Source organism: Periophthalmus magnuspinnatus, chromosome 14, assembly GCF_009829125.3.
Source record: "Periophthalmus magnuspinnatus isolate fPerMag1 chromosome 14, fPerMag1.2.pri, whole genome shotgun sequence".
In the NCBI taxonomy this organism is placed as follows: domain Eukaryota; kingdom Metazoa; phylum Chordata; class Actinopteri; order Gobiiformes; family Gobiidae; genus Periophthalmus; species Periophthalmus magnuspinnatus.
This window is the reverse complement of record NC_047139.1, coordinates 26,569,130-26,583,657: the sequence shown is the minus strand read 5'-3', so window position 1 is coordinate 26,583,657 and position 14,528 is coordinate 26,569,130. Positions and strand designations below refer to the sequence as shown.

Genomic DNA, 14,528 nt, shown 5'->3' with positions numbered 1-14,528 from the left:
AGCCACATTTACTTTTATGTGACAACCCCCGTATACCTTTCCTTTCCCCTGATCTCCTTGTTAAAGAGCGTTTGAATCCAGATCCCTCTAGATCCAAAAGTGGTGTGACAAAAGTATATGACGACATCATTTACCTGCTCCAGTGGGCTGGGAGATGGGCCCTTGCCCCTGCTGCTCCCTGGAATGTTCTGCTGATGTTACTGTCGCACTCAGGACAGACAGGCCCATAGAGCTGTTGTCAACCTGATAACCAGCCACAAGATTACAAGAGTAGAATGCATGTGGATGACGGCTTACTTCTCTGCCTCTCTGAAACATTCACCTATGTGCCAGCGATTGCTAAAGCTGTTTTTTATGTGTGCATGCTTTCACTTAGCTCAACAATAGCTATGAAAGTTGTCGATGTACACTTAGTAGCAACACTTTAGTTTAGAGACCACATATTAATCATAAACAAAGTCATTGGAATGCTTAACGGTCATCCAGCTAGTTAGATAAAACACTTATATATGCTAATATCAAGATAATAGTGCAACTACAAAAGCATCTATCGCTAATAATGCTTACACTTTAGGAGTACTTGTAAAATATGCCATAAAAAAACATTACTACGTAGTTTATAAATCGAAGCAATGATGTAATTAGGCGCTTACTATGCCCATTAAATTCAGCCAGATATTCAAGAGTAGGAAACAAATCTGCAGAAACTGTACGTACATAATGTGGTCATAAATAGTAGATAATTTACTGTGCGTAGCTGAGGTCTATACACATCACCTTCTATGGGCTATTGGCTGGGTTTACACTTTACACTTGCCACTTAGACAAAAGACTGACACTCGTAACGCATTGTGAAAGAGGCAACTATTCACTTTCATGACTCCACAATGAAAGATATACAGGCTCCACTTAAACACAAACTGAAAGGAAGAAAAAAGCAAAGACTACAATTATATGCAAAAACGATTATAAAATATACCATTATAGAAAACATAAAGAGGATAACACAGGCTTGCTAAGATCTCACAGTGTTGTTGTTTTGATTGCATCTTCCAGAGGCTACGAATGGTAAGCAGGCCTCTCCGGACACGCCAGCTAAGTGGTGCGTCTAGTCTTCCGGCACATTCTTTGTTTTTCTTTTTTTTTTTTTTTTTTTTTTCAATCGTCTCCTCTTTCCTTACTCCATTTTTCCCTAACTGGCTGCCACAATGCATTCTCTCACTTGCCAAGCGCTTTCTATGACCTTAACATTGACCTTGCCTTGTCTTGTGCCATTGAGACGAGAGCTAGAGATATCCCCGGGTATACTCCCCCCACCTCTCGGTCCACCGCTGCAGGGATGAATTTTGCTAGTCTCATCAGTCTTCAAGCCGCTACTCCATATATTGCTTGTTTATTTTTTTAACACGTTCACTTTTCGGCTGATCACTGGCAACATTGCTCTTGGCACAAACAGACATCAAGCCTTAGTGCAAAGACCCGGGCTGTCAATGCAGATTAGCTTTATCAGATCAACTTTATCTGCAGCAATAGAGCGCCCATCCATTCGTCGGTTGGATGGCGGTTCAAAATCTGAGTCACCATTGATAATGTGAGCCATTTTGTCCAGCCATTTTAAAAGGCTCTGCAGTATGGGGTTTTACATGTGCAATATAAAGTATCAGGGCACGTGTGTTTCTGCAGGTATGTTGTCAAGGTGCTTGTCTTCCACACAGCATGAGGTCTGTTTCTGATGACACAGGTTTTGGTGAATTCTAAGAGCTTTTACATATTGGCTGAGTTCACATCCTGTAATGTAATAGCACTCAGCTAGCACGCTATCATTTTCTTACCCTATGTAATCTTGAAGGAGAAAAGCTCGCCACCTGCTTCTCTCTATTCAGATGTTATTACTTTGACTGGAATGTTCCACAGTATAATATCAGTACAGGTGTTCTGATTGCCTTGAAAATCATGCATTCTCGTGGTAAGTAGAGTAGCTTCTCCACAAATCTTACCTGTAACTTGCCCAGATGGCGTCGCCTTCTTGTCTCCATGGAGATAGACAAGTTTAACGTTATAGGTACTGTGCAAAGTTCCTGGCAAAGCAATAACGTCTCCAATGCAACAAGCTGTGTAGGACATCCAACAGAAAAGTTACATAGTTCTTCTTCAAGGTTTCTTCTCTTACTCTTATCAGTGACCAAGACAGAATGATGACAGAAAAAAGTCACTCTCCGATTCAATCTCCATAGAATATTTTGAAGAATTTATTTGCCAATTACATGAATGTTCAATTGGGAAGAGGAAGCAGGTACAGAACAACCAACGAGAATCCACAAGAAAAGAAAAGATGTGCTAACCAGTCTGCTTCAAGCCCCCTAAATTGTTCTAGTCATTTTTTAGGACTTACCATTGAAGATCCCTTTTGACACTGGATTTAAATACATTACATAGCTTTTTAGGCGTATACATAGACTAAGTATAAGTCATGACCTTTTCTCATTTCCGTTCCAGGCCTTAGAGGCTGTCTCCTCCGTCTAATTGCTTTTGCTTGATAAAATTACACTAAGCCTCATTTTAACTCCTGTAAAACTTTTGTATTGATTTCAAAAGCCCTCCGGTGCTTCAGTACAGCCAACTGTTTCATTTCCAAACAATGGAGATTGTTCTCAAAACTCTCTCATATGCACTTATGGATCAGAATGGAGCATTATATAGCGGATATATTAGATTACAGCTGTGAAATTTACTTGAGTGTACTGTTCTCAGATGTGTAATTAAGATGGATGGCATGGTTCCAGCATTATGTTATAAAGCGGTATACAAAATGCTATACAACAGAATGCTATTAACATGTTTTTGTAATTTTGAATGTCTACCTCTATATTGATGATATATATTGAATGTACTTTTGCCTTTGAGTCACTTCTGCCCCACAGCCACAAGAGGGCACTTAAAGCACATGTAATCATATAAGACAGTGCTTGCATGCATGTGTCCTCTATATATCATTGCTGATTTGGAAGAAATAAGGCAGGTCTATACCCATTGAAGCATATGTCCACTTCACTGGCCCTTTACTGGGCTGTGTTAGCGAGAAAAAAGACCACCCAACTTCCACAGAGGTTTCTGTAAGGGCATCGGCTAATATGCCAGGCTGTTATCTCCGCATACAGTCTTGAGGAAAAGAGGCTCAGTTTCAAAGCACCTCCTAGAACCTATTATGGTTTGGTCCAGAGCCAGCCTTGAAAGCAGCTAGCTTCAAAAACAGGCAGAGAAAATTGACTTTTTTTTTTTTACAAGTACATATACACACAAAGATGTATTAAAACTGCACCACTCGGAAAAGCTTATGATTTGAAAAGCGTTTTGCCTATAATGTCAGTGGAGTGTCAGTGGCTATACACCTGCCTCTGAAAATGACAGCATGAAAAAATAGCAGTGAGAGGACAGCGAGGTCACAGGGTACAAAGAACAGCACTAAGGGTGAGTGTAAAAAACCCAGGCTGACTCTAAACAAGGCTGAAGAGTGGAAGCGTGGCAGCAGTAAATGATGCTAGCCTTCTACACCTTGTCAGTTATTAGGAAAGCCAGAACAGATATCTGACATTACTTTGTGTTTCTCCCACAAAGAAAATAATTGGCTTGCGGTTGGGCACGCTGGCACCTATACAGCACTCAGAGTACAGTAGATGTTTCAAAGTTCAGAAACTAAAAGGAAGAAAAAGAGAGATACAAAAGCAAAATGTAGAAACCTGATTTTAGGATGAGAAGGGCATTGTGTGAAATGCTAAAATTGAGCACAATAATTGATGTTATCCAAATGATTTCACAGAAACAGATGTGAAATGTGCATAGACTAGGTATACGATCAGGCTGTACTGTACTGTAAACTGTCCAAGAGAGGATTCTGGGTAAAAGTAACCTAACCATGTGACTTCCTTTAAAAGAGTATATTCTCTGTGGGAGATTTGCATAGCATTGTATTGAGTTGAGTCAAATAACTTTTTCAGAATTATAGTAAACCTCACATGAAACAAGGCCTACTTAACAACACACAAACAAGTGATGAATGAGTCACACACTGATGTCAGTGTTAAAACTATATCTGACATTAAACAATACTGTGCAATAATAGTGTCACGCGACATATGTCAGCAAAATACTCATGAATACATTTGTATTTAGGACAGAGCTGTATATATGCAGCAATGAACTATAAAAGTGTGTGTGTGTGTGGGGGGGGGGGGGGGGGGGGGGGGGGGGGGGTAATTGTGTTAAAAATAACCAGAACACTTACCACCAAGTTCCCTTTCGTTCTGATCTCTCTTTCTGTGATATAAATACACTGAATGTCATTTTGTCCCCAATGCTTTTGTGCAGCAAACAAACTAAGGACAAATGTGGCTAACAATGTCACATTTTGTTTGGCCATGAAAGGCATAAATCTAAAGTTAGTGATTAGCAAAACCCTGTGGTGATTGCTACCTTTGCTAGTCTCTAACCTTAATCTTTAAGAGTAATGAGTTTCTATTTGGGTTTTATTGTGTCCTAGTTTCAGTCGACAGTGGTTCTTCATGTTGGCAGGTGACAGTGGCTTCAACTCACACTTCAGCACTGAATCACTTGGTCACCTGTTGGATGAGATCTCACTTCATCATGTCACACTCAAAAGTGCTGTTTTTATTTGATGTTCCGCCTCCTGTACTGGCCATAAACAGCTTCACACTAAATATTTCTAGATTGTTCAAATGTAAAAGTCACATTGGTACAGGACATGGGACATTTGAAAGGTTAGCTACTATCAACACATCCATTTTCCTCGGCCCGGTCGTGGAGGCAGCAGTCAAGTCATCAGCATGTATAAGCTGTATACATGCACTGTGCCATCACAAATATAGATAACACACAGTAGGATCATATTTATACTTCAATCACAATTTATGTATATAAAGAGCAATTCATTTACTTTAAATTTATGTTTACTTTCAATTCACAAAAAAGTGAAATATTAAAAAATATCATATTTAGGATCAAAATTTCATTCCTATGTAATAAGCTACAATTTTAGTAAATTGCTTTATCACGAAACACAAAAACAGCAGTTGTTTGATTTGAAATTTTATTAAAATAACAGAAATAGATTTCTTGTAAAGAAATTCCAGATATGTAAGCCTATAGCGTAGATATGTAAGCCTTTAGCATAGAAATTGTGCTAGAAAATGTAGTTATCCACGGTGCTCTCTTCTTATCACCCTCAGGAGACCACTTCTGTAGGAAAAGTGTGTGGGCTAAACTCAATGACATCAACTTGTGAATATTTTAACCTTTCATATAAATAGGCCGGCCGAGTGTGCTTTAATGCCATGTGCCGGTATAACGGTGGGTTAGCATTCCTGGAACGTTCAATCACCATGCAGATCATTTTCTCAGCGTCGCTGAATCATGAAGGACACTTTAGTCTGAGATGTGAGCTAAATGCATAAGCGACGCTAAGCACTCTCAGAGTTTGTTCAAGAAAGTGATGCAACTTTATCATAGTATGGCTAGGTTTTGGCCTACCATAGTTGAATGAATATAAACCTTTTAGACCATAACAAAAGTAGGTAACAAAATGTAGCACCACTTCAGTCACATTTCCAACTAAAGCTAATGTGTGCTTTAAGTTAATCCACAAGTGTTTTTGACAAGTGTTAGTCATTAACAAAAACCTCTCACACCTCCCAAGTATAACACTCTTGGTTAGTCAAAAGTGCAAAATGTGCAAAAATAAAGTCTGTTTGCAAAACCCCCATGCTTCTAAATCTAGCTAGTATCACAGCGCTACATGCCTCATTAAATGGCTAGTGGTGATCAAATGACATTTAGCTGCATGATTTGTCACATAGTAAGATATTCTGTTCGCTTATTTTGCTTTAAACTGGATGATATTAGCTTGAATTTTAGCCGGCCTGTTCAGTTAAGTTAAGGCCCACTGACAGAAGATGTTTTTTTTAACATAAGAACACAGGATCTAGGCCTCTAAATAGCATTAAAAGGCTAAAACTGTCAGCCTTTTGGAAAAAATACAAAAGTTTCATAAATGCCATGTGATAGAGGTGCGCAAAGAATTAAGTAAACATGTTAAGTTGTAAAAATAAACACCTTCATGCATCATGTGCTTTTCTCGGCTTATTTTTCTCAAGGCATCTATTGATCTTCAAAGTCCCTGTTGTAGGATAATAATTGACAGGAGGCCCAGACTATGCAAGAGAGTGGAGCACATGGCTAATGCTGATCCAGACTTGCTGATACCACCACCAGGATTCTGCCTCCTGACACTTCTGGTGCGTAGTGTGGTGGTTTTCTTCGTGTGGGTGGACGGGCTCTCTGTTGTAAAGTATGTGTTTGCAGCAAGTGTCACATCAGCCATATCTGTGATGTCACTTGTATCAGAAATGGGGGAAGTTTCTGTCACATGAAGATATGAATCAGTGTCTAAAAAGTCTTCTATAGTTTGAAGTGTTAGTTTGTTATTAGTTGAGAATGTAGGGTAGATAGGGTAGTATGGAGTGGTCATGTAGTCCTGGGTAGTATATGGCTGATACCACTTTCCAGACTCGCTGGCTCTAGGGGTCATAGAGTTGTGGCCTTGCGCACTAGCAGCAAGTGGCGGTAGATCGTAGGATGCGAAGTGCCATCCCCCGGTTCTTCCAGCACGCACTCCGCCGCAGATAGACTGTGTATGACAGGGGCAACCAAGGACTCGTGCCGAAGTTTGCTGCGCCCAATACGCGATGTAGGCAATTTCATTTGGTACGTGGCAGGCCCAAGGGTTACTCCCCAAATGTATGATTCGAAGTGATGTGAGCTTGTCCAGCACCCCAAAAGACATCGTGGTGAAGCGGTTAGCTTGAAGGTAAAAGTGGGTTAACCTTGGTAGTCTGTCCAAGGACCCTGGTAGGACCCTTACGAGCAGATTGTTGGATAGATCTATAGTATCAAGTTGAGCTGGCATATTGGTAGGAATAGTCCAGAAGTGGTTGTGACTCAAGTTAAGCGTACGCAGATTTATTAAGGTGTTATTTATGAAGACTGCACGTTCAAGCTTGTTATATGACAGATCAAGAACTTGCAGATTCCATTGATAAGCAGTGTCATTCTTTTCCAAAAGTTGAACACGATTGTAGGACGCGTAGAGCTGCCAGAGTGACCTTGGAAGTCCTGCAGGGAGGTGAATCAACCTATTGTAAGACAAATCAAGGACTCTTAGATGTGTGTATGGTGTTAGATGGATATCCAAGTTATGAAAACGGTTATGGGACAAGTTGAGGGTGCGGAGGTTGTACTGCAAACCGTCAGGCAATAGTCTGAGCCCTCTCCAGGAGCAGTCTACTTCCCGGTGACTACGACTGCAAGTGCACATGGAGGGACAAACAGCGAGGACACGCCAGCCCAGCAACAACAGCAGCAGCAATTCCAGGAGGGCCTTATTAGGGGAGCGCTTCAGCAGCACATTCCTGCAAGAGAGAATGAAAGACACAGAGATATTGAAGTTTGTCATACACGGATAGACATCTGCTTCTATGGCGCTGAGGAAACACAAGTCACCCTGGCTCGGATAGTGAGTATAAGGGACAAATATTTGCTTTCACTATGAGGGTCTGCAGAGGCAATGCTGACAGAAACCAATGGATTTTTAATAACTTTCTTGCCCGTCTCTTGTTTGCACACACTTTCCCAAACAATGCAGAAGTGACGACACATATTAACATCTTTTCTGCAATTGACTTTTCACATAATTAAAAGTGCACCATAAATTTTCTGCCGGAGAGTTGCCACCAGCTTGTTTCTATGGAGATGTTATTGCGTTGTCTGGGATGTAGCACAGTATTTCATTAAGCTTGTGTATACTTCTGTGGAGACAAGGAAGTGAAGTCACCAGGTTTGATCTATGGACAGGCAAGCCATCTCACTGTAAATATGCATGTTTTTAGCAGTGAACACCTGTAATTCAATAAAAAAGTTTAATGCAATATTGTGGAACATTCCAGGCGAAGCAATAACATCTCCAAGGAGGCAAGCAGGTAGCAGACCCTCCACTAAAAATGTTACGTAGTGCACCTTTAAGCAAAATAATATTCAAGTTTTACACAAAAAAACCCTCTTGTCACAAAAATCATTCATCTTAGAGAATGAGAAATCCTGCTAGTCATTTTGCCTGACATCAGTTTGCGTGTTCAATCGTCAGTGGTTGTCAGTGCACTTAGTCCCGTGCCCTCAGAGGAACATGAAGTAGCTCAATAGATGGGTTTTATTAATGACTCCACAGAGAACTAATGCATCAGCTGCTTTAAAGGCAGAGAGAGCAAAGACATACACAGCCGGGAGCTCCACACTGCTGAGACTGCAGTACTTTTACCGTAAATGGAGTGCGGGTGTGGTACAAGGATAAGTGTTTTTTTTCTTCCTTCTATATAAAGAAAGCATTTTAAATTCCAACTCACCTTCTCATCTTATCATTCCAGTCACTTTTCTCTCCTCCTCTTTTTGCTTGCCGGCCCGTTCTCTCGCCAAACCAGCTGCTGAAGGTGGATTTTCTTCTATATAGATTTTGACCCCAGTTCCGGTAAAGCCTTTTTGGAGTCCTTGCAGCTTTCCTTGGCTCAGTTTTGAACGAGTGGCAGAGTGATGATAGTGTCTGTGTAGTATGTAGAGGTTTTTGGGGTTGGTGCGATGAGAGACACTGCAGGATGTGAATTTACTCGACTGTGCAGTGCAAGTGCAGGCAGGGATGGGATGGGTGTGGGAGAGGGAGAGGAAGGGGGGGTTGGAACAGAGGGGTCCCTTGGCTACAGAGCTGCAAAAGGGTAGACCTCTGCATTTTAAATAATGGAGGACTTTGATTAGCATTGACTGGCCGAGCTGCTTGTATTGTGATTAAGAGAGAACAATTAGGACTAAAGTGGTTTCTAATAGGGCTGCACTATATAAGAGACACACACGATGATAACTGTGTCAAACAGGGTCACAATCAAAGCCGGGACTATAGCAACAGTAATACTGCATTAACTGCTATTCTGGTATTTGAAGTTAACCATAATGAGCTAACATTTGTAAAGTTGGACTACAGAAATAAGTTTGTCCACTGTTTTGTATTCTAAGGTTTGTTTGTTAGAGTCAGAAAATCTTTGTTTTTGTCATTGGGGAACAAAATCTAGGAATTGTTATCCCAGAAACTGTACCCATTTAGTATTTAGTATCTATTTAGCTTCCTAGCATGTTTGCAATTAGTAATTTACCAGAAGTAATTTACCAGATTTTTGGTAAAATACAAAAATAAACAGCCAATGCCAATACATTTTTTTAGATGTGGAAATCTTTGTAATTGTCCCAGGATGGAGCTAATGACACCTATTTGTATCTGTGTACTATGAAAGGAGTCAGATGAGGCTAAATGTACTTCCTGGAAGACCTGATGACATCATACAGCAGAGTCATGCACCTTGAGCTCTCAGAGGAAAGGGAGCTATAGAAGCAAACATGTACACATGAGACAGGGCTGTTTTTAAGAAATATCTGCTTAAAAAGAGCTATGCATAATACTGGAGCTTTAAAACGTAAGATTCAAAAGGTTGTATGTACATTTTTTGCAATACACTGTTTGGTTACCTTAAACATCGTATTTGACTATACTATTATGCCACTAATATCTATGTCATATTGAGCATGCTTATAATTCTTTTTAAAATACTGCACCAATCCTTCTGCTATATCTCTTTGCAAATTTAGTGTCCCTCCCTGAAGCTCCAGGATTTATGGCTCAGGGCTCTCCTCCACTGCAGCTTCCTGCCTGTCATCATTAATACAAGCTCTGCTCAGCTCCGCACTGCAATGCTGTACTTCTCCCTCACATGATTAACTCCACTATACAGGACAGCCCACTGCAATAACAGATGGCTCTCATTGATAAAATATAGAAGGCCACAAAGCTGAACTGTGTATCCTCCAGAGACTAGTGTCGGTGGTATTTGTCATGGAAATAGTCACAACAGCTATTTTTACAGAGTTTGTGATTTCCCAGCATGCTCCTCTGTAGTCTGCTCTCACTTCTGACTCACAGTAAGACTGAAACTTATGCCATCATTGTCCAAACTCATGACTGTCAAACTGAAACATTCACTTTTAGTCAGTTAGTAAATAAATCTGAGCTGGATTAGAGAAAAAACACATCCGCTGAAGGGGGTGAGGCATGTGTCTGTTTGAAAGGTGGACAGTTGAGCAAGGCACTTTATCCACTATGCTTGAATGAATGTACTGAATGCCAATGCTGAGAGAAACTGAGTGTCAAATGTATTCTCGTATAAGCATTTAAGCATACAGTGGTTCTCAGATTGTGATACAGATACTTGAGTTTTATGGGGGAAGTCAGAAGTATTTTGTCTCTTGTTGAAATTTTGAGTCCTGGTTTAAAACTGGCATTCAGAAGTAGTCATGTTTATCTTGTTTGGCTAATAAGAAATGGTTTATGTTTCAGTCTCATCCTAGTTCAGACCTTTTTCTATCCATATTTAGACTACACCTGGTTAATTCCTGTTTAGGTTTAGATTTCTCTTCATACTTGCAATTATTCCAAAAAATCAAACTACATGAACATCTGCTGCTTGCGTTGGTACAAAGTGACTGAAGCGGCTGGGCTTCTCAGTTCTTCATTTTAAACAGAAAGTCAACAGACCATTATTAAACTATTTTAAACCAATATTGTGGTTTACAGTGGAAAAAAAGAACGCTATGCAGTGCCAGCCCAAGCCTTCAGGGGGCCCTAAGATAAATTTGCATTCACTTCCACTTAAGCTCAACTCTTGATTAATCACATGTCACAACTTGACACACAAGTGTAATTGCATCGTCTAACTATGTTTGTATTACCCACATCATAAAATCATGATCAAAAATAGGGGCTGGGAACAGTACAGCAGCACTGGACAGGCTGGTGTAGGGGGGTCCTCCCCAGATGTTTTGGATTCTAGACATTTTCCCTGTTTACTGGATTTTAATTGGATGAAGTGCAATGCGACGTTTTCATCTTTGCGATAAAATTGCATCTTTAGTGAAGACTTTGGATCAAAGACCAGTTTGTAAAGTAAATCTTAACAAATAAAAGAATAAGTTAATAGTTGGTATTGCTTGCCTCTGGCCTGCATGTACACTGAAACCTGAAACTGGAATAAACTCATGCACTTTAAACTCAGAGTAATTAACACATAATCCATAGAAACGGTGTTATGACGTGCTATTGTTTCATTCAATCTGCATTGTGGTAGAAAACAACTTTTCTTTTGACTGAAAGGTGTAAATCCATCATTACGTCACATGGGCGCACTGCTCCTCAGATATGGGCACAAGGCGGCGGAAACAACTCTATGCGTGTCTATAGTGGTGCGGTGAATAGGGTTTTGTGTGCGTTTGTCTGCTTCTGCTTTGACTGCTGAACGGGAGCGCTCTTTCACACTGGAGTGGCTGTGCCCAGAAGAGCTCCACTTCCTGGTTTACTAATCAGCTGCATTTCACTCTCTCTTCATACGACACAATGAGACACTAACAGTCACAAAGGGCCCAGACGAGTGGGGCTGATCACATGTTAAAAGTGAAATGTATTTGGAGCCTTGATTACAGTGGAAGGAAATAATGAGCATGATTTTCAGAAAATTTGAAATTTTATTACAAATTGAAAAAATCCAAAAATCCAAAATGTGTTATGACAGCAATTCAAACACACTGAAACTGACGCTGAAAAAATAAGCTGGCGTTTTGATTATAACCAAGATATTAACTTGAACACATTTATAACCCACATGTATTTACACAGTCTTATAGTAAAGATGATGACACTACTTCTACTTAACTACAGTCATTTCAGAAGCAACTCCTAACTTTGTTGAGACAAGCCAAGCATTTTAACTTGTAATCCCTATATATCTAAAATAAAATCTTACTATACATCCAATAAGCTTATACTATTTTACACAAATCTATTCAGTTGATTTATGCATGTTCGGATAACCCTAAATTGTGGCTGGAGTGCTCAAAATTTCAGTTTTCACCCATCCCCTACCTCCGCCCACTGCTCTACAGACCTGCAATTATCAAAAACGTTTAGACTCCAAGACATAGGATTCTTAAATGTCACACGGCAAAAAAAAGAAGTCTATCAGTTCTACCCATTTCTAATATCAAGCAGTTTTAGTTGAATATTGTGGTACGTTACTACTGTTTAATCCTAAATACCCCCAAAATAGAATAATATGTCTTCTTTTATTGACTTTCTTTTTCTTTTGAAACCTCTTCACTCCTCACTCTTTGCTTCCTTCTTCTCCTCATCCTTTACTTCCTTCTTCTCCTCATCCTTTGCTTCCTTCTTCTCCTCTGATGTGGGACTGCTCTTGCTGTTATCCACTTGGGACTTTTCACCCTCCTCTTTTGGACTTGATGAATCTTCTGTAGCCGCTGCAGGTGTCTCCTTCACTTCCTCATTCTTGGCAGACTTTTCTTTCTGCTCCACTCCGTTCTTGCACATGTCTTTTTCCTCCTTCTTCTTTCTTTCCGTTCCTGGTTCATCGCCACCCTCTCCATCCTCGTCACGTGTTTGATTCAAGTCGCTCATTAACACTGTGGTCTCTTTGGCATCTGCGTTCGACTTGTTTTTACCCATCCAGATTTTAGCAGGACTCATCAGGTCTGAATGCCCACTCAGCATCTTGAGGCGTCTGCTAAGTTGGCATACTTTCCAGGCCAGCAGAAGAGTGGAAATGAGCAAGATGGTACAGGCAAGAATGAGTCCCCCGGCAAACAATAACAAGTGGTTTTGGCTGAATAGTTTGTTGTAAGCAGGGGTGGTGGACGGAAGAACAGTAGAGCATTTATGGTTTGGTTGGCTGGTGGCATGAGGGCCAGGAGGGTCAGAAGTCGATAAAAGAGTGGTCGGATGAATTGAAACGTTGGTAGATGTTACACTCTGGTTTGATGAGTTTGTGGTTACATTAGCTATCAAGATTGTTAGTTTAGCAGCACAAAAACCGAATATGATCGTTGTTTTCATTGTTCTGTAAGCATAAGAATTTATATTGGTTAGGGGATATGCAGACTATCTATTTATAATAATAATAATAATAATAATAATAATAATAATAATAGTTATTAATTGAGTATGTTAATCTGAACCACAAAATTGATTTCACAGAAAAATATAATTATTTTGTCATGTACCTTTTTACAAACACGTTGTAATATAATAATACTTATCCTGAAGATCATTGATTAATCTAACCCAATGCTGCTTTCAACTGACCATTAAGATTATAAATATTTTTTTAATTTATTTAATTTATTATTTTTATTCAGCATGTGATAAAAAAATGCCGACTAAATTCTATGCATAAGATTACTAGTATTTTGCTTGATTATCTACTTCAAAATATTAAATGACAAATACACAATAAAGCCTAAGTGTAATTAAAAGGAAAGACCACTTACTTTTTTTTAAAGTCGAGATGACTAGAGTGAAGAGACTGAAGAGAGAGGTGACAACAGCACACAAATGATGCTCGCGTGCCAGTAGAGCTGATATGAGCAATAATAGCAAAAGGAAGTGTGTCTTCGACGCATGTCCTGCTCAAGCCCACATCTGGCTGCAAGATTTTAAATAGACTAGTTAGTAATCATCACCTTTAGGTCAAAGCCGCACCAAGAACAAAGTTAATTTTATAAGATTCCACCTATGTATTTGATAGTGACTGTTAGTGTGCTTATTTAAAACTGAATAGATACACATTGTCTGAAAAGATAAGCATTTATCATAGGCAACTGTCAAAAACAACATGGATGCATTCATTTGATATGTGCCAGATGTACAGGCCACTTTTGTAATGTGTCACTAATGTTAGTGAAAGTATATGTTCAGGTTGTAGTTAAATACTAAATGAATTGCTCACTCATTCATTTCTCCTGTTCTCCTGATTACTGATTGCATAATACTGAATCAATTACATTATGACTATACTTTGTCACCTGAATTTTCAACCTGCCCATCCAAATTCAGCAGGCTAGAACTGGGCCTGATATAATATATAATACAACAGGAAACCAAGACTACATTGAGGCAGTTTACAGTTAAAATCTGCCCCTAAAATCCTTAGAGATTTTATGGGCACACACCTGTTACTCATATGGAAAGAGGAAGTAAGAAATAAACCATACTTTTTCTGATCACCAGTCAAATAAAGGCTGTGAAGGAAACCATAATGTCAACTCTGCATGGTTTTCCCTTAAAACAACAGTTGACAGCTCGCCTATAAGGAAAAAAGTACATTCAGACAATATATATATTATATATATGTCTTTAGTTTAAAGCTGTCTACATAAATTAAATGGCACCACCAGTCAGTTAAAGGCCCAATGGCCAAACAAACGCCAAAAAGTAAAAGCTTTCAGTTGCAGAGTCACACAGTGCATTGAGTGTTTGTGCCACCTAGCGGCCAAATAAGAGAACAAACTTAAAAAATCTAATA

General features: G+C 39.5%; 1 protein-coding gene across 1 annotated transcript; it reads right to left on the bottom strand.

The window, feature by feature from the left end:
- Positions 1-5,181: 5,181 nt before the first annotated feature.
- On the bottom strand, positions 5,182-8,696 carry LOC117380972 (oligodendrocyte-myelin glycoprotein-like). The gene is made up of 2 exons (XM_033977805.2): positions 8,469-8,696; positions 5,182-7,481 (listed from the first exon to the last, which is right to left on the bottom strand). The coding sequence occupies exons 1-2, from the start codon at positions 8,474-8,476 to the stop codon at positions 6,182-6,184; spliced, it is 1,308 nt and encodes a 435-aa protein (XP_033833696.1). The 5' UTR covers positions 8,477-8,696; the 3' UTR covers positions 5,182-6,181.
- Between the last annotated feature and the right edge of the window lie 5,832 nt (positions 8,697-14,528).